This window comes from Anolis carolinensis, chromosome 3, assembly GCF_035594765.1.
Source record: "Anolis carolinensis isolate JA03-04 chromosome 3, rAnoCar3.1.pri, whole genome shotgun sequence".
NCBI lineage: Eukaryota > Metazoa > Chordata > Lepidosauria > Squamata > Dactyloidae > Anolis > Anolis carolinensis.
Genome location: NC_085843.1, coordinates 126,370,834 through 126,392,227, shown reverse-complemented (window position 1 = coordinate 126,392,227; position 21,394 = coordinate 126,370,834). Strand labels below are relative to the sequence as shown.

At 37.5% G+C, this 21,394-nt stretch overlaps 2 protein-coding genes across 3 annotated transcripts in view; one reads left to right on the top strand and one right to left on the bottom strand.

Moving 5' to 3' along the window:
- ubac2 (UBA domain containing 2) overlaps positions 1-21,394 on the top strand; it is a 114,195-nt gene that overhangs the window by 11,545 nt on the left and 81,256 nt on the right. For both annotated transcript variants that reach the window (XM_062975481.1, XM_062975482.1), the window contains exons 3-4: positions 1,192-1,311; positions 2,728-2,834. In XM_062975481.1, coding sequence (XP_062831551.1) covers positions 1,192-1,311; positions 2,728-2,834 — 227 coding nt within the window. The remainder of the gene's footprint in view (positions 1-1,191; positions 1,312-2,727; positions 2,835-21,394) is intronic.
- On the bottom strand, positions 3,583-10,793 carry gpr18 (G protein-coupled receptor 18). Its single transcript, XM_008106957.3, has 2 exons — positions 10,589-10,793; positions 3,583-5,006 (listed from the first exon to the last, which is right to left on the bottom strand). Exon 2 carries the CDS (start codon positions 4,986-4,988, stop codon positions 4,002-4,004), a length of 987 nt encoding a protein of 328 aa, XP_008105164.1. The 5' UTR covers positions 4,989-5,006; positions 10,589-10,793; the 3' UTR covers positions 3,583-4,001.

Below are 21,394 nucleotides of genomic sequence, written 5' to 3'. Positions count from 1 at the left end.
ATAAGCTAAGCTTTGCTAAGAGCATTCACTTAGCAAAAGTTAATAAGATTGCACAAACTGCAGACAGAGAAGCAACTGCCCAGAGGAGGGGAGCAGCTTCCTCCCTTTGTGAGGACTTCATTACTGTTTATATCCAGCAGACAATGCCAACAAACCCCTGCCTTATGCATATTGTATGCACTCAAGTATAAATCAATCTTTTGGATAAGTTACAGGCAGGTTTTGGCTCAAAATTACTGAATTTTCTGTGATTCATGGGTACATCCAAGGGGCATATAACAGGCAAACATTTTCCTCCCCTTTTAAAAATGCATGGGGGGAACTTACTTAGGAAAAGCTAAAGAGATGGAAAGTATCTGTTTATTTGATGAGTTACACTTGGGGTAGATGCGCAGTGCATTTCTAATCTTAAAATGTCTAAATGTATACAATTAAGAGATAGTGAAGCTATCAAAGGGAATAAGAAACTGTGTGAGGGCACACGACATTTAAGCTCTGAAGGGAAATATGTGGCAAGTGAGAGCGAGAGATAGGAGAATGTATGTGAGAAGACTGGGTGTTGTTATGGCGACCCCAACCCATGTTGCCCATGGCTGTCTGGGGTAAACAATGCACACAAAAAAGAAAGACAGCTCTCCCTCCATCTTCACCAGTGTGGGTCTGAAATGAACATATGATGTTTAATGTTGCTTTAAGACAACTTGGGTGAGTGGAGAATGCAGACACCCCTTTATTTCCTTTGTGGTTTGTCTTTGAAATGAGAGGTAAAATGTTGTTCCAGTAATAACTGTACTTGGCTGAAAAGTTTTGATTTGACCGCTATTCACCATCTTTTATGACGTTGCAAGATAAATTGAAAGCGCCACGGACCAGTGGTTTTCAAATTGGTAAAGGACACTGTTTCCGAAGTGCTGAGGAATCTCACTGCATCATGAAAGTGTGACTTCAACTAACATGAACTTTGCAAGAGAAACATAATAAACATATTTTGTATGACCACTTCATTTGTGTAAAACAACTTTCCAAAAGAATAAGTATTTTTGGGAAAAATTCACACATGTCTCTCTTTTGCTATTTTTGTCATATTGCAATTGCAAAGCCATGATAAGCTCTAACCAAAGCACATCTCTTAAAATAATCCCTGGAGTATATAGAAAAATTCCTTATACCTGTGTAATTTTTCTTTTTTAGGTTTGGAGGCTTTTATGTGGGCGAACTGTATGTCTTGATCTCAAAGACACATTCTGCAGCAGTTTGCTCATCTACAACTTTAGAATATTTGAAAGGCGATATGGAAGCAGGAAATTTTCAGTAAGGGAAAGTTCTGTTTCCTCTCATGTTTCACATGCAATACATGAAAAAGTTCTGTTCTTAAACCTGTTTTCCATCTTCTGTGACTTCATACTTTTGATATTGGTGCTGCTTAACTATTTCGTATTAGAGGTGTTAACTATTCTAGATCATGTTGTTTATTTGCTCCTTGCTTTTAAAAAAAAATGCAGATAAATGTTACCACATGGGATAGATTTCACTAGTCTACTCCATTTAGTTTTAGAAGAGTATTTATGTTAATGCCAGCATATATTGGCTATAGACTGAATGGAATTACAATTACAGTATATCAAAAACAATGCTGAAAAAATGCAGTTTTCATTGTGTTGTTGCCTTCACTAAACAGGAAGTTCTAACGGGGTAAGAGGCTATCTGAGGAAGGTCTGAGTAACTAGGTACTTAGATATTATTAAACCTGAAAGTCACCTTTACGTGTCAGATAGTTAGTAATCAGAGAGCAAAGGTGAGAACTTTTATTTATTTTATGTTATTTATATTCCGCCTTTCTCTTGGGATGGAGTGATTTTCACTCTGTCATTACATTGTTTCTTGTTATTGTGTACCTTCAAGTCATTTCTGACTTATGGTGATCATAAGGCGATCCTATTATGGGGCATTATGGGGTACCTGCTTTGAGTATAGTTTATAAAGAGAAAAAGTGGGGTATAAATAATAATAATAATAATAATAATAATAATAATAATAATAGCAAATTTGTTCAGAAAATGTTTACCATTGCCTTTCTCTGAAACGGAGAGTGTGTGACTTACCCAGGTTATCCAGAGGATTTTCATGGCTGAGCAGGGATTTGAACCTTGATTTCTAATCTCATAGTCCAGCACTCAAAACACTATGCCATGTAGAATAGAGATCTATAGATAGAAAAGTATTTTTCCACTGTTGTTGCTTGTACTAGGTTAACTCAAACCAGGTACAATTAATGCTACAGAAAGTCTACTATTGTTTCATTGACAGGGCTGCACTCAACTTGTGCACTTCATGTGGTGTATCTGGGCATTCCTCAAAGCTTTCAGTAATTTGTGTGGCCTGTAGTCCCTAATTCATTTAGATTATGTCCATAGTTTCTCCATTCTTTTCAGATTTTGTGTTTTATCTATTGCTTGTTTTTCTAAGATATAATTTGTGCTAGTCTAATAATGTCACCCAGCTACTATTGCCGGATGTCCTAATTTTGTCAGGTCAGAAATTTGGACATGTTAATTAGTGATCTGGAAAGACTAATGTATTTCTAAATTAGGATGCTTGTGGTCTCCATTAAGCCTCTTTCATCACACTCTTTGTCTAAAAGTGAGAAGTATGAAAAGCAATATCCCAGTTTTGTTAAGAAAGATGTACACTTTCTGATACTGATCTCTCATGCTTTCTATTTTCCAGTCATTTTTGCTGGGCTCCTGGATGCTGTCAGTGTTGTTTGACCTACTCCTGGTAGAAGCTGTGGAGTATTCTTTTGGTCTCACAATCAATAGCTTGCCTTCAGGATTGTAAGTAGCTGTAAGGAGCTTGCTGATTTTTTTCTGTTTCAAGTGATTTAGTTTTAAAAACATTTTAGCAATGCTTAGTTATTTCTGCTGCCACATATTAGCCCAGTATTTTCTTATCCTGATCCAGTCAGGTACAGTTGATTGTTAAGGGCCATAATAATTGATCATATGCACACTCAAGATGAGTGTCCAAAATTACTGCTAAATGCATTTACTGTTAATTTGTGCCTTAAAACACAAAGAATACTGAAATCATGACCTAGACATTACAAATATGTTCCTGCCCCATGTAATTTATAAATGAATGTTTCGTTTGCCTTTAGTATAGTCTTCATAATGCTAAAATCTGTTTTTCTGTGTATGTTGTGCTGTTGCATCTTCTGTTGTGCAGCCCCTGATTATCTGGGATCACAACCTGAAGGTGTGTTTTATCACATTCAAGCAACAGCCAATAGGAATAATGACTACTGACAAATCTGGATAAAATTTTGGAAATGTGGAATGCAGTTTTTGCCAATGTCATCTCATCTAAATGGGACTCATGGCAATCATGTCTCCACATCTCCATTTTCTTCCCTCATTTTTGCACTATACTTTTGCCCACTGTTTCACTAAAACATGTGTAGAGAGAGAAAACACATTTTGCTCAGGTTTCTTTGCCCTTCATTGGCTTTAGGAGGCATCTCAGGCTTGTTTGCTTATGAGGAGGTATTTGCACGCTAGAAATAATGGACTGTAATTTAGTAGCTGTGGTTGCTTAAATATTTATTGCAAATGAATTGTTTGATTTAGAAACAAAGTTTCCTACATGTGTCAATTTGTTGGCAGTGTTTTGAACATCCTAATAATATAGTTTTTATCTGTGTCTCATACCAATTCTACTGTATTAAATTGTGCAGTTTCTAGAAAGTAACATAATAAAAGGTTAATAGCAAAGCAGGAAAGAGAAGAAAATAATAAGTAAATAATGAATACAAAGTGGAATTTAATAAATATTGGAAATCTTGATGCATTTCATATAAAAGCAGTTTGCCTCGTTATTGGGGGAAATCAGTTTTGAGATAGGATTAATAAAATCATTTCTTTGCCAAAATGCTGCAATTAATTTTGATTTATTCTAAGCTCTGCCATATTTTGTTTAAGTAAGATAGCATAGTTTTATTCTTTTTATATCATCTCACTGTTGATGTTGCTTAATGACATCATGCTACCAGATCGCATACTTTTCCTCCGTACGCTTCGAAGGTAATTGCGATAAAGCATGACACTGATTACCCGGGCCTGAAATTGTTTAGAAACCAGGTAGTACAGAATGACATCAAGGCATGTGCTGAGATTCATAAGGAATGTAGTAAATGCGCCCCACGGATTGTAGCTCACATGTCCATCTTGGAGCATCAGAAATGCAAAACAAATGTGGAAAGGCACAAAGCATACAAGCACTTGGATGATCAGTGTCACAATAATTCTAATGGATCTCTCTTTAGCCTTTGGCTTTAACTTGGAAGTTCTTCCATGTATGAGACTGTAAATGACAACTAAGTAACAGCCAATCATGATGAAGAGCGGGATTAAGAAAAAAAACACCAGCCGAGAAAAATTTAACACACTAACTTCCTTTAGGTAGATGATATCCATCATCTTAACGCAGGTGGTGAAGTTTGTAGTTTTATCTGGATCAGAAGATAAGAACAACAGTGGAGAGGTTGTCACAAGAGTCATTATCCAGAGACCTGCACAAGCTATCAAAGCTTTGGTTGTGTTCTTGAGTTTCTTGGCATGTTTGGGCTGAACAACAGCCATGTATCTGTCGATGCTTATAAAAGCAAGCAACCATAGGGCAATGCTGGGGTAGAAGACCGTGAAAGTGCTCAGAACTTGGCATAAGACATCTCCAAAGAACCAAGTGCGTGTCACATAGTAATGCATCCGAAAAGGCAAAGTACATATAAAGAATAAGTCAAGCAGTGCAACATTCATCATGTAGATAGTTATAGTTGTCCTCTTCTTGGTGGAACAGCTGAAGACCCAAAGTGCTGTGATGTTGACAAGTAAGCCAGTAATGAAGATAAAGCTGTAAAAAACCAGGGATGAAATTCTGTACTCTTCAGGGTAGCCATATCCAGACATAGTACTTTGAGTATAGTTACTCATAACTTAATAACATGACACCTGGGATGAGAAAAATAATGATACATTAATTTCTACATCCATCATCGATCATCAGATCTATATGTACTATTTAGAAACTTCCTGAATTGCTATACAATATTAATGACACATAGTGGACAGGAAGTACAGATTATAAAGTGGAGTATAGTTTCACAAAAATGTTGTATCGCAGTCAATATAGTTCAAAAGGCTTACTGTGAGAGGAACCAGTGTTTATATAGAAGTTTATATAGTAGAGTCTCGCTTATCCAACATAAACGGGCCAGCAGAATGTTGGATAAGCGAAAATGTTGGATAATAAGGAGGGATTAAGGAAAATGTATTAAACTTCAAATAACATTATGATTTTACAAATTAAGCAACAAAACATCATGTTTTTCAACAAATTGATAGAAAAAGCAGTTCAATACATGGTAACCTTATGTATTAATTGCTTTATTTACAAATTTAGCACCAAAACATTGCAATGTATTGAAAACATTGACTACAAAAACATTGACAGGCAGACTGCATTGAATAATACAGAACGTTGGATAAGTGAAGGGTGGATAAGCGAGACTCTACTGTAACTCCATTTTGTTTATCAGCATTTAAAATTTAAAGAATAAACAGCATTTTTTTCCATTTCCCTATGTAATTCTTTTACAAGGAGAGAGTTTAACTGGAAAATGTAGAACAAAATCAGGTTCATCAAACTATATTATTCTGTATTAATGTGATGTTTTGTTTGCAATGTTTTGAAATAACAACAATAGCAATATGAAAATGAGTGCAATAAACCTCTTAATTGGGTTCATAGAGTCCAGTGTCCAATAAAAATAAATATGTAGAGAACAGTTTTTAGTTGTCTTTTGCAAGTAACTTTTTTGTTTTATCTCATGGACATTGGAACCGAAACATGCAAGTACATTGTATAAATAACCTCATAACAATTATATTATTGGGCAGGCACGGACTGGCTTTAATCTCCTTTTTACTACAGAATTTGAGTGACTGTTGAAGTTTCAAAGCAAGCATATATCACATGATTTCTTTTAAGTATTCAGGCATAACCCGTTTAGTGGCAGGACTTGAATCAACCACGTTTTGACATTCTTTGCAAGAATCCCAGGCGCAGCAATTTTCCAAAAGTTAAAATAGATTACCCTAATTTATTTTTCTCTAGCCTTCAAATGCTGAGGATTTCTACAAATGATCCACAACATATACTACTGTATAAGTCAAGGGCATGTTTCGGAGCCAAAATTATGGCTTTTGATGGGACCTGTGAATAAATCGAGGGCCATTCCATGGGGAGGGGAAAGTAGCAGTGTGGCCTGGCTACCACAACCATTAAAGGTCCAGGCATTTAAGAAGTCCAAAAGTGGTGTCATGGCAGAGAAAAGAGAAGTGGCCAATGCTTCCTTTATGTTGTCCCTGTTTTATGTTATCCATTCTACTCTGTGAAAGGGGTGGTTCATTTTATTTAAAAGAGGTATATTGATCTGTGAATAAGTCAATCCAGGTTTTGGGGGTGGGTTTTGACTAAACTTTCTGTACTTATATATTAGTATTTAGAGTAATATGTTGCTACCACAAGGGATTTGTGTTAATTGTTGAATTAGAATATTTATGTGTAGTCTTATCCACTACAAAAAGTCTTCTTGAATTTCCAGCAGATTGATAGATTGAGAGACACTGATGTAAACCTAATTTTGTTCTTAATAAGTGGCAAATTCCAAGCAGCATGTTTAGTCCATGTCATTTATGGCAAAAATTCAACTTATTTTCCCCCTGCTATAATTGTTTGCCTGAAATACAAAATGAAAGTGGAGAGACATAAGCCCCCCCAAGGTCTTTTGGCAACAGATATTTTGAAAGAGGAAGCTTGTCTCTTCACACCTTCTCACCTGCTGAAAGGTTCTTTCACTTTCTTGGCTAGGCTGCCAGTGTTTGTTGCTTTGCACCTCCCTTCCCACTTCTCCGCCCACCTTGGGTTTTGTGGTTGGAAAAAAAACTGTGGCAAGGAGAAGACGCATGTTCTCACTTTATTTTTGGAGTTGCTGTTTCTTTCAGCTGCCTTTCTAAAATCTGCAGAAGGGGTGGGCACCACTAGCTTTGGCACTTTCTAAATTTTGACAAACCTTGCCTTATTGTGAACTGTTGCTGTTTCAATTTGTCACTGTTAGTGCCAAAATTGGTTGATAGAATGATTCCAGAAAGTGCCAATAAGGAACAGCACAGTATGAGACTATACTATAAAGGACAGACAAGGACAGAAACAATTTGATAGTACAGAATAGAGATAACTCATCCACCCCATCTACTACCCAGTTTTAAAAGGCTGCAGTTAGTTGTGATACCAGAGTCTAAACACCAGATATTTTGCAGAACCCTGCTGTAATACAGCCTTACAAATATTTACCCCTGTTACTAACTCACAGACTTTTCTCTACCTCTGCAGTCTACACATCAATTCCAGCAGTTTCTTTCCTTCACAATAGCTTCTCGTTTCATTTGCCACAGGTGCCAGGCAAGTGAGAATTTCTACATCTGCTATAGTAGGATTTAGCTTTGCAATACATAGCTGTGTTCTGTTGGAGTCACGTTGGCTCAGGCCACCACAAGTGCCTGCCATAAAGCCCAGGTGTTATACTGGAGCACCTGTTTTGTTCTGACTTTAGTACACTTTTGGCAGGATCTGAAAGGATAGGGTTGGCTAATCAACTTGAACATGAAATCTAGAATATAAGTTAACTCGTGACTATGTACTGAATTACTTATGAGCAATTAGTGAATTACTCGGTTAACCTTCTTCAGCCAGTTTTGACCTGTAGATCATTTGCTTTTGCTGTTATTTTATTGTGCTATTGGATACAGAGTAACATATTTAAACAAATTAATCTAAACACATCGGAGTACAGGTAGTCCCCGACTTACAAACATCTGACTAAGAAATGGCTCATAGTTAAGAACGGGAATGAGACAACAGGAAGTGAGATAAATCCATCTCTTAGAAAAGAAAGTCATTCCTGAAAAAGTTATCATGGGGGAAAGGTGTCTCCATTGAAGCTTTATCTTTGCTTCCACAACAAGCCAAAATTTTCAAAATCCAATTTTCACAGGGACTGAAAATGAGATGAAATGTTCAGAAAGGGGCACAGACAGCAAAACAAACACCACAAGGGTGTTAGCTCTTCCTTATGCCATCTAAAGCACACACACACACACACATATATATATATATATATACACACACACACACACACATACATACATACATACACACACACACACACACACACACACACATACACAGTTAAACTGGAGTTACAGTTAAAAATGTATGTGTTCTAACTTACATACAAATTAAACTTAAGAATAAACCTACAGAACCTATCTTGTTCGTAACTTGGGAACTGTCTCTACTGAAACCTTCAGAAAAGTTTTTAACATTAGAATTGCTATGTAGACATATTTTACGAATCTGATCCATGTTCTGGCAGTTCATAGGAATACCTTTCCTACCATGTGATTGGAAGTAAGTGTTCTTGGTGTTCTAGAAAAGGGGACAATAGCCAAAGCTGTAGTCCTGAACATATTTATTAGTGAATGAGCCTCACTAAAAACACATGATTGATTTTATGAGTAAACATATGGACAATGCCATTGTATTACATTCAACTTGGCACTACCAGCTGTCCTTTATCAGTCCTTTAATCTAGCACATGGACCATCAAATACTGGGGGGAAATCCAAATTTGCTGGAACCCAGTCTGGACAAAGTTTTCTACTATTTCCCACACTTGTATGGAATTTGAGAATTCTAAATTCTTAAAATGCTATTCCCATGGGTTAGTTACTGGTAGTTAAGACCTTCAGGCTAAAACATGCCAGTTCTTTGGGTTTTATCCTTTTGCCTCTGGCCCTGCCCATTACATGTGAGTATTTGTTGGCTGAGAAAACCCTATAAAAGTCATGGGCTTACCATAAGTCAACAGACAGTTTGAAGGCGCGCACGCACGCACACACACACACACACACACACACACACACAGAGTTAGCATTTTGTAAGCTCACTACTTTTGAAATGCACATCACATAGCTGATCAGTACCACAGCTAAGTTCCAGATGAAAATCAGTTTACTTGGGATAAGTTAGTGTGATGATCCTCCAAGTATTGCTAGATTCCAGCTCATATGAACTTGCACAATTGACTGTGCTGGAAAGGACCCATGGGACAGCAGTCCAACAATATTGAGAGGCCCGCACTCCCGTTAGATGCAGTGATGTGTGATTCCACCTTTTTGGGTAAAACATTGCTACTTGTAATTTTAGTACGGTTGGTTTTGTGAAAGGCGCTCAAGAGTGTAATGCTACCAGGAAACCCCACTTTTTACTCTTATCAAGCAGTTGATTGAACCTGCGGTTAGGATTAAGCAAAAAAAAAAAAAAAGTCTCATTCATGTTTCAGGGATGGAAGGACAAAGCTCTCCACAGCAATACCTTTTCAATCTAAGTGATCAAAATGTATGTGGCCAGGAAGGAAATATTAAGAGGTATACAAAACCCGTTATCTGAAGATCACAATAGAAGGAAGAAAACATAGAAAACATAACTGCAAATTCGAATCCTTTGAATTGGTACAGAAAAGATTACTATACATTTTGTCAAGAGAAATCTAAGCTCATGGCCCAACGAACAATGTTTAATGTTGCTCTTCACACACATCCAAGCTCTCTTAGTTTAGTTTATTACTTATCTCTAACCTTTAAGATAACATGAAAAGGGCCATAGCATTAACTTTTAATATTTTCAACTTCAGCTGGTGCAAGTACTTTTAATGGTAAGCATTATGACAGAATACCATAATATACAAGCTAGGAGCCTCTGGTGTCCTAGGGGATAAAAGCCTTGTGACTTGAAGGTTGGGTTGCTGACCTGAAGGCTGCCAGGTTCGAATCCCACCCGGGGAGAGCACGGATGAGCTCCCTCTATCAGCTCCAGCTCCATGCGGGGACATGAGAGAAGCCTCCCACAAGGATGGTAAAACATCAAAACATCCAGGCGTCCCCTGGGCAACGTCTTTGCAGAGGGCCAATTCTCTCACTCCAGAAGCAACTCTGGTTGCTCCTGACACGAAAAAAAAAATACAAGCTGATTCCCAAAAAACCTTGAAACTTGTTCCATAAAGGGATTACAGTAGAGTCTCACTTATCCAACATAAACGGGCCAGCAGAACGTTGGATAAGCAAATATGTTGGATAATAAGGAGGGATTAAGGAAAAGCCTATTAAACATCAAATTACATTGTATTTATAGCTATGGATTATATCAGCCAGCCGGAAGCGGTTCAGCACAATTTCCTATAAAATGGTATTTAGATTAATAATTTGATTATTCCTCATTCTGTCCTTGTTGGATAAAAAAAATGTGCAGTTATGCACAGTTCATCAGGCTTAATTTAGAATAGTGAAGTATGAGTTTGAAAAGTTCTTAAGAGTGAAGGTGCTAATTTTTATTAGCACCTGTTAAAATAATATAGATTTAAAGAGAGTTATTTAGTACGAGTTATGAAGATTGACAACTGACCACATCTTACCTTCTTGCCCTCTGCTGCTCTTTCAGAGGTGCCTGCCTTGTATTCCCAGAGCAGTGAAAGATTTGGCCTTCTTCTCTATGCGATAACTTCCATGTACCAAAATAGAAACCTTTCTTTAAAGACAGGAAATGTCATAATGCAACTAGCTCATTGATTGGTTATGTAAAGGAACCAATCTCTAATAAAATTTTGGTGCATAGTCTGTTGTTTTGTACATTTATCTGTCTCATATGTCATCTGATGAAATATTTCCTTGTATCTGCAAGTGTGATTTTCTGATCTGACCTTTTAAAATCACTCATTTTTATCCTGTAAGTACTGCAAGGAAATAAACACATTTGTTTTTTTACATTTTTAGTAAGTTATTTCAATAATGGACATAAAGTATTTTTAAAGAAAATGTTGTAACTTTGTGCGTCTGTGGAAATCCCCCTTCTGCATGTAGTTTGTCTTAATCGCCTTCACAGCTCATTTTAAATTGGAAAGTACAGAATGAACATGTTGATTATCTCCATTCCTTATAATAAATACTTAGGATAAGTTTGTTCATTGCAGTTGGAATGAATTATTGTAGTAGTGATTTATATAAAAGTTCTAACTGTGGAAAAAAATATACAGTATAGTGTAAAGGTCATACTTGTCATAGGACTACCTTTTAATGCATTTAATATAATATGGTGGTCTGAATGAGTGAGCTAGAGTGGAGGTTTTACAAAGAGTGGAATGTGTATAAGTAAGCTTATGTGGATGCAAATGACTTTATGTATGAATTTGTGTGGGATTAAGTAACACTGTAGGAGAACCAGAACCTCTGTGTATAGAGTAGGTTTCAGAGCAAGATTGGAGAACCTTCCAGTAGAACAATATTTTGAGGTCCAGTTTCCCTAGATCATTTAAAAAATATATGATTGCCTATGTTTAAAAATAGATTGTGCAATGGGTTAAACCCTTCTGCCGGTAGGTCTGCTGACCTGAAGTTTAGGTTGCTGACCTGAAGATTGCTGGTTTGAATTCAGGGAGAGCGCGGATGAGCTCCCTCTGTCAGCTCCAGCTCCCCATGTGGGAACATGAGATAAGCCTCCCACAAAGATGGTAAAACATCAAAACTTCCGGGCGTTCCCTGGGCAATGTTCTTGCAGACGGCCAATTCTCTCACGCCTTGTGGTTTCTCAAGTCGCAACACGAAGAAAAAAAGACTCAAAAGGTATATGCTCAAGGATAGATGTGCACGCATGCAGGAATATACAGTTGTCAGACAGTTGATCCTTCCATTCTTCCTTTGACAGATCATTGGTTGTCTTACTCATCAACAGATTTTGGAAGAAGGAAACTCAAGAAAAAATGAATACTTTGTTCTAATAGTAACTCGCTGCAATTTTAGGACAGGAGCCAGAGAATCCTGTTTTTCTAGTACAGTAGAGTCTCACTTATCCAAGCCTCGCTTATCCAAGTTTCTGGATTATCCAAGCCATTTTTGTAGTTAATGTTTTCAATATATCGTGATATTTTGGTGCTAAATTTGTAAATACAGTAATTACAACTTAACATTACTGTGCATTGAACTGCTTTTTCTGTCAAATTTGTTGTAAAACATGATGTTTTGGTGCTTAATTTGTAAAATCATAACTTAATTTGATGTTTGATAGGCTTTTCCTTAATCCCTCCTTATTATCCAAGATATTCGTTTATCCAAGCTTCTGCCGGCCCATTTAGCTTGGATAAGTGAGACTACTGTATCAGTATTAGCTAGATTTCCTGGTATTTACAAGTAACAAAGCACATTCAGCTGTATGTGCAGATCATATTAATAAGAGATTATTTGTATTGGGCAATAACAGAAGCCTTTGATTAGGTATGCTTGGTTCTAAGACTAAGCAGACAGTTTTGACATGATGCAACAGTAAAAGTGGCCAACTTTAGTGATACGGTATGAATTTAGCCTATATGTGAATGAATCGTGAAGGACAGGTATACTCTTACACTTTTGTAATCCTTGGATACCACTAACACCCAATTTGTTACAATTAAATTATTGATCAGATTTCATTTGCTTTCAGTGACAGTATCCTTTAGTATTGTTCTCCATGCACTTACTGATGACAAAGGCTTCAGTCCATGCCAAAATATGGAGGAATGCAACATATCCTGAATAAGCTATATTCTTAATGCTAGATCAGATATTCTGCTCTCCAACAAGATCTCTATTTTGTTAGATCTGAATCAAATTGGGTTAGTTTAACAACAAAACAAAATGTTAAGCTGGACACCATTCATATAATAATGAACCAAATACTCAATGATCCTTTCAGCAGATTGATGTAGATATTACAAAAGTAGAGGCAATTAAATATTGCTCTGAAGCACTCATAGAATAATGGTCAGAGGAACAATCAGTCATCTCCAGCATTGTGATGCCTCATGGGCCCTGTAGTCCTGTTCCTAGTACTATTGTGACAGATGAAGACGAAAACATGGGGTTTTCGCCGGTTCAACAAGAGCTGGAGTCTCTTCACCTGTCGGATATTGATGTTTGCCCTCAAGAATTCAGTAAAACAGGCCTTGGGCAGAACTCCCCTCCGTTTCCCAGGAAAGAATTTTATTCTAAAGACAGAGGAGTCAGAGAAGCCCAGCGGAGGAGTTTGCGGATTGCAGCCAAACAACAGACTGATTAGGCCTGCTTCCCTTGGGAAAATCTAAGGATTCTTGCATCTGGACAGAGTTGGGTTTCGTTTCTTGTTCTCTAGGGAAAGAGATTTGTTGGCGGGAAACGAGACCCAATATAGGTGGTTGACACGGGAGATTCTTTGCGGAGTCAATTGATCAGCTTCAGGAGAGAGATCGTGTGTGGACTTCGTAACCCCAGTTCCTTGCTTCCCGGATCAAGCTTCCAAGCCTTTGCCTGGCCTTGCTGTGTAACCACGGACGCTTCATGTTTCATGTTTTGCCCTGTTCCACGGACGCTCCACGCTTCATGTTTTGCCCTGTTCCTGGTCACGGACCTAGCCAAGAATCAAGTTTATTTCCAGCCTTGTTATCAAGTTTCATTGGACTCTAAGACTCTGACATTTCCCCACACTATTGCTTGGCAAAGTGTGTGTTTCGGTCAAGTGGATTAAAACTTTGAACTCTAATATCAATTATTGGACAATACATTTTTGGATTATATTTGACCTCATTTGAAAGATCTGCTTCTGAACTATATTCTTCACTTGTTTTTATTGCTTTTATATATTTCCTTAATAAAGATATTAGATAGAGATTGGCCTCCGTGTATGGTTTTTGGTGCCCAGCAGCCAGGGTTCTGACAAGCATCACCGTCTGGTGAAGTTCAGGAAGATAAGATTAGACCTACTTAAATGTGTTCCCACTAATTTCAATCTAGCTAGCTGTTCTAGAGGGATATTATAACTACCCTGTTTCCCCGAAAATAAGACAGGGTCTTATATTAATTTTTGCTCCCAAAGATGCACTAGGTCTTATTTTCAGGGGATGTCTTATTTTTCCATGAAGAAGAGCTCACATTTATTGTTGAACAACAAAATGAACATTTATTATATACTGTAAAGTAGTTGTCATCACAAACCAGCATAACCAGACAAACTATGAATCCTATCAAGAATTTCTTGTTACTACCATTATTTACATGTACAACAATCTATGGTACCTCTTGCAATTTAGGTTTCACAAGGTTTCCACGCTGATTTCTCTCTATTCTAGTTTCAATGTAGTCATGAATGATGAATAATATAATATACTATAATAATAATATGATAATATAATAATAATATAATGATATACAATATATTAATGAGATAATATAATATAGTAATATAATATAGGATATAATAATAACAAAATGATAATAATATGGTATTAATAGGATAATATAATAATGGGATATAATAACAGAATAGCATAATAATATAATAATAATAGGATAATATAATAGAATAATAGAATGGAATAGAATGATATAAAATATATTAATAGGATAATATAAAATGGAATATAATAATAATAACAACAGAATATGCTAATAATAATAAAATAATAATATGATAATATAATAGAATAGTAGTATAGAATATAATGATATAAAATATATTAATAGGGTAATATAAAATGGAATTTAATAATAACAGAATAATAATATAATAATATGAAAATATAATAGAATAATAATAGAATAATAATAAAATGATATAATAATAATAATAGAAAAATATAATATAATGATTTAAAATATATTATTAGGATAATATAATAATGGGATATAATAATAGTAACAGAATATGATGATAATAAGATGGCAATAGAATAATAGTATAAAATAATCAGTTTCATGGCATAGGATAGGAATAAGGATGAGAGGAGAATCCCAATGCGTCCTGTACCTTTAAGGAGCAGAAGCAGCAGGACGAAAGCCTTCTTCCTTCCCTCCCACCCTCCCTTGCCCTGGCTCCAGGAGCCAATCAGAAGCCTCTGGGAAGCAAGGGAGCATGGCCAGCATGGCCTTGTCTCCGAAGGAAGAAACGGCAGCGCAGCAGCAGCCACGGAAGGTTTTTCAAGCCGCAGCTGGGGGACAGGCAAGGCAAGGCAAGGCAGGGAGGGAGGCACAGAAAGCAAGCACTTTCCCTCCCTCCCTCCCTCCGGTGTGTGTATGAGTGCTGCTTTAGCCCTGCAGCCATGCTTCCCAATGGAACTCTGCTGCAGCCTTAGTTGCTAGGTCTTATATTTGCCTTATATTTGGCAATCTCCCCAAACCCCTACTAGGTCTTATTCTTTGGGGAGGTCTTATTTTCGGGGAAACACGGTAGGTTGTTGAAAATTCATTAACATAAGTGTCACTCCATAGCAGGTATGGTCTAAGTGAAACTACAACAAATTCTGAACATTTTCTGCAACTTGGTCATTTAATTTGGTCCAGGTATACGTTCGCTCTGTGCAATAATTTTTTTACCGAGTGTCATGTTTAAATTTATTCCTTTTTCTTATTTGGAATTTTTATAATGAGTATGCTATCGTCATTTTATAATTTTGATATTAAGTGAAGTAATTGTGGCATTGAATGTTTACCGTTTATATGTATGTTAACCACCCTGAGTCCCTCTGGGGAGAGAGGGCTGTGTAGAAATGATGATGATGATGATGATGATGATGATGATTTCATTGCCTTAACCAATTGAAACAGTTAATGTTAGGGTGTGGCAGACAAGTACAACATCTACATTGCTGTTAAAGTCACAGAACATATGTATGTTGTAACTTGCCGTTGTTTTGTTTTGTCCTGATTTTTTCTCCACCATTCCTCTAGTCATCTTAGTATTTCATTGCCTTCATGAGTATTGAAAAATGGCAGCAACAGTGCCAGGTGTATGTGAGAGATAGACCAGTAGGCCATCAGTTGTAGTTAGGTACGTTTCTTGTTGCATCCTGGGTTTTGTAAATAATTAACCATTAATTGCTGCTTCCAAATTACTTTCACTCTCTTGCTCTCCTTTGTTTATGATACATGGTCATATATGGAAGCCAGCACTAGTGGTTCTGTACTTAGGTCTAGATTTTTCTTGTTGTATTCCAATCTGCTGCTTCACATTTTTGACTCATGTTGAACTTATTGTCCATGAAGAGTCCAAAATCCTTTTCACATGTACTGTTGTCGAGCCAGGCATCACCCATTCTATATCTTTGCATTTCATTTTTTTCTGCCTAAGTGTAGCATCTTACATTTGTCCTTGTTGAAATTATTTTTGTTAGTTTTGGCCCAATTCTCTAATTTAATTCTAATACTGTCCTCTGGAGTATTAGCTATCCCTCCTAATTTGGTGTCTTCTGCAGACTTGATAAACATGCCCTCTAAACCTTCATCCAAGTCATTAATAAAGATGTTGAAAAGTACTGGGCTCTTTAGAACATAATTCTAATTTGGATCTTGAGATGGAACTAGAAGGTAGCTACAGTTATTGATCTAATTATATCTGACCTTGCTTTTCCTAGACACAGACTAGAATAATGGTTCTCAACCTGGGGTCCCCAGATGTTTTTGGCCTACAACTCCCAGAAGTCCTAGCCAGTTTACCAGCTGATAGGATTTCTGGGAGTTGAAGGCCAAAAACATCTGGGGACTCCAGGTTGAGAACCACTGGACTAGAATATGTGATGTTCATTTGTACTCTCCAGAAGGAACCTTTTGACAGGATTCCTAGCTCTAGTGAGATAAACCATAAGTGATCTCTGTGGTACCTTGAATTTGGATCATTTTAATCAGTCTCCCAAAATATAATCAACTTGGATGTAACCAGCACTTCCTCTGAGATCACCTCTGTCATCTCAGACAAGGAGACAGTGAAGAAGTGGAAGTGGATGGTTTACCAACAAAATCAAAATGCTTTTCCTAGTGTACTGTTATCACATGCACATGCTGAAACCTTCATGATTGTTAGATAGAACACTTTAGTAGGATCATGGACTTAATGGTAGCTTATTCTTACTCTGTCTCTACCCATTGGATTTTGCTACCTTGTGCACTTGTACATCTGGTGGGCAATATTGGAGAAAACTGTCCCTCACCATACACACACATTTCTTGTATTTTATCTTGGATGGATTGAAAACGTTTGCATTTAAGGTTTGCTTCTTGATCCAAATCAGAAAACATTAGTGCAAAAGTATTGCCCTCTATTGGTCAATATCTAGTATAGCTACAAAACAGAGTGCTGATAGCAAAGATTTGCTTTATATAGGTTGAGTATCCTTTATAACGGTGCTCCATGCAGTCATGCTGGCCACCTGACCTTGGAGGTGTCTACGGACAACGCCGGCTCTTCGGCTTAGAAATGGAGATGAGCATCAACCCCCAGAGTCAGTCACGACTGGACTTAACTTACTTTTTACTATCTTTTATCCTAAATGTTTGAACCTGAAATGTTTTGGATATTTTTGAATTTTGGAATTCCTGTATTTCATATATAGTATGACTCACTGAACATTTTTGTAGCAGTTGAAGAGAAATTTGTAAGAAAAAAAGGGGGGTGGTTTGCAGGATATGTACCTGTACAGGCAGACATGCAATTATTGAGCAGAATCACTTTGCACCTTAAAAGCTGAGAAGTTGTGCACTCTGACATAGTAAACAAACTGTTGATATATTGGTTATGCATTTAACAACTTTCCTGGTAGCCATAGTGTCATGCAGGTGAATGAGTCTAGAGGAGGAGGGGAGTTTCAGACAGTTATGTACCTGATTTATTTCTTATTATGATGATGAGAAAGAACAGGATATTAGAGTAAATTATATGTTACAAGTGCTTAAATATTTGTGTAAAACCAAGATTAGTTTGAGTTAGGAAAGATAAAAACAGAATATGTCTGAAAATCTCTTCATTTTGACAAGGATCTCATTCGTAATTACAGTGGTGTCACTAGGAGAGTCCAGGGGGTGCAAACTATATCGACTGACACCATCAGAGGAGATGATACCAAAATGACTTCCTATAATTTTTTTGTGCAATGTGTCAGTATAAATTTATTTTTTTTAAATATCCCCGTGGTTAGATATAGACACAAAAACATGTTTCATGTGCCCAGCTTACATGTACTATATCAATATACTAGAAGGATAAAACTCTATGCTAATTTACTTTTTAAAGCTTCTGATGTGCATGAGTTCTTTTCAGAGCTGTCATGATAACCCCATTATAGTGATCCTTCAAATGTATTTATTTACAGTATTTATATTTCGCCCTTCTCACCCCGAAGGGGACTCAGGGCAGGTCACATTATACACACATAGGGCAAACATTCAATGCCCATAAACACATCAAACAGAGACCGAGACAGACAGACGCAGAGGCAAGATAACCTTCTCCTGAGGGGATGTTCGATTCTGGCCACAGGGGGGAGCAGCTGCTTCATCATCCACTCTGACGGCACTTCCTCATTCCAGGCCGTAAATTAGTTAACCTTGCCTCCCCACTTTTTTTAATAAGTGGTACCTTATTTCCTACTTGATATATGCAACTATCTTTCGGGTTGCTAGGTCAGCAACAAGCAGGGACTATTTTTTTTAAAAAATTAATTGACGGGTGCTCACCCCGCCACGGGCTGGCCTCGAACTCATGACCTCATGGTCAGAGTGATTTATTGCAGCTGCTCAACAGCCTGCGCCACAGCCCGGCCCCAAATAGTAGACACTGTTGTTTTCACTGCTTTTTTTCTAGTCAGTGATGTCAGATTTTCTAGTATTTTCACAAGAGTATTTTGATAAGGTCTGGTATAGGAGGAGGTCTGCGGAAGTGACACCCGGGGTTGCCTCACTGGATGACACCAACCCTAGTGACATCATTGCCCACTCATAAAGGAATTTGGGGACATCTTTTGGGGAAAACTAATTCTCTGTGCTTGGAACCAATTGCATATTGCACCAAGGTAATATGTTTCTGCAAGATTTGAGTAAAGATGCCATGCTTCAGCATGGCCACATTACTTACCTTTATAAAGAAGTAGTGATTCATCTGTTGAATAACTTTTACTTTTGTTTTTCCCTTTTTTCTTGCTTTTGCAACAAGATTTAATATTTGGTGCTCTCCAATCCCTGAATCTCAATAGGCTCTGAACAAATGCTTTAGAAAATACAAAAGCATTTGTCCTATTTGGTAATTCCATGTGGGGGTGCTAGTTGTGTACTTTTACAAGCCTCAAGATCAGTATCAATCAGTATTTCAAAAAACAAGCACTTAAGTTGATTAAAACTGGCAGGCAAGGGGTGATGAGGTGAAGGTAACAAAATGTTTTGCAAAAGAAATAAAATGATTTATATAGCACTTCCTTTCCCCGTTTGTTACAGATGTTTATCAGCTTGCAAGAAGATATTGAGGATAGTATCTTTTGGCTTTCTCAGAAAGCATTTCAGAACACAAACCACATCTTGTGGCAGTAGCTGCCTTGTCAATTCTTACAAGTTTGTGCCGATATAGGTTTTATTTATTTCCTATATTTCTACCCCACCCTTCTCCCCGAGGGGACTCAGGGGTTGACCTTGATTTGATAGTTTTTTAAAAATGTGTATTTAAAATTACCTTTTCAACTGTGATTTGTTTTTGTCTGGGAGGGGTGGTAATGTATTTATAACACAGAATCAGAAACACTACGGATCAGAGCTTAATTCGCTTACATCTAGCGGAGAAATACCATAAAATACTGAAAGGCAAATTCTTTGTGGCCTTCATGGATTTAAAAGCAGCATTTGATTCTGTCTCCAGACCCAGATTTTGGTCTAAGCTAGAAAAGTGCCTAACCGATAGTAGATTGCTCTTTCTCATCAAAGAACTATACAGAGACAGCCACATACATGTTAGATGTGGCCCCCAGGGCCAAATTTCTAAGCCAATTCAAATGATCAGAGGGGTCAGGTAGGGATGTATCTTAGCTCCTACCCTGTTTAACATATTCCTAAATGAGCTAGAAGAAGTCATGATGAATCCACAAGGACACCTTCCCAGCTTGTGCACAAGGAGAGTCCCCATTCTGCTTTACGCAGACGATACAGCCATCCTGTCCAGATCCAGACCAGGGCTCCGACATCAACTCAAAATATTTACAGATCATTGTGAAACAAACGAGCTAAATATCAATTTTAACAAATCAAAAGTTCTTGTTTTTGAATGCAAATACACAAAATACAAATGGTCTACTGGAAAAATTCCTTTAGAGCAGGTAAAAAGCTTCCAGTACCTGGGACTCACATTCCACCATACGCTATCATGGAAAGATCACAGAGAAACCATGACTCAAAAAGCTAAATCCATACTAAGATTTTACTACACCAGAGGAGGACAACACGTCCCCTCGGCATTAAAAATTTTTAATGCCAAAATTGCTTCGAAACCTCTCTTCGATGCAGCCCTTTGGTGGGAAAAAATGTACATAAACTTAGACAGAGTCCAAGCAAGGTTTATAAGAGACCTGCTAAACGTGCCATACTGCATTCTTAATGCGGTCTTGTTACTAGAGACGGATGAAAGTCCAATAAGCACAAGGGCCTGGATGTTGAAAATGAATCTCTAGCTGAAAACAATTGTATTCAAATTGGGAACGGGCTTATCACATTTTATTCCATCTGAAACCACTCAACCTCTTTGGGCAAGGAGGGCTGAGAGGATAACAACCTCAATCGGTCTATGAGTGTCCCTTTTGCTGCACCTTGGTTTCGAAACGGCACAGAAATTACTAAAACAACAGATGAGGGACATTGCCCTGGGAGAGCTCAGAGCTTGCTCAAATTCACCATGTTCCCCAAGGGCCCTGAACTTACCATACACTGAGCCATTTAACTCATGTAATTATCTTGTAAGTCTCACAGTATCAAATTACTAAAGACTCTTCACAAAAGCCAGACTAAATGTACTTCCATCAGAGCTGCTAAATGGCAGACTATCTAGTATCCCCTACTCTCAAAGATTATGCACGTGTGGTGGAAATGAAATAGCATCATTAGAACACATCTTGTTGCAGTGCCACTATTACTCAGCCCAGCGAGGTCAACTCATACTCCCAGTCCTGACCCGATTGTCTGACCATGCCCCGCAAGGGAAGGTCAGATATTTTATGAAGGATAAGCTCCACGAGGTAACCCTCACAGTGGCAAAGTTCCTTGCAGTAGCAGCAAGGCTGAGAAAGAGCCTAGTCTTCGATCAGAGTATTACCTGACTTTGTGTAGTATGTGTCTGTTTAGCACATTTCCGCGGTTTTGAATGTTTTACAAACTCCTGTATGTTATCCACTTAACAGCGGAGGGTCCATTGACCA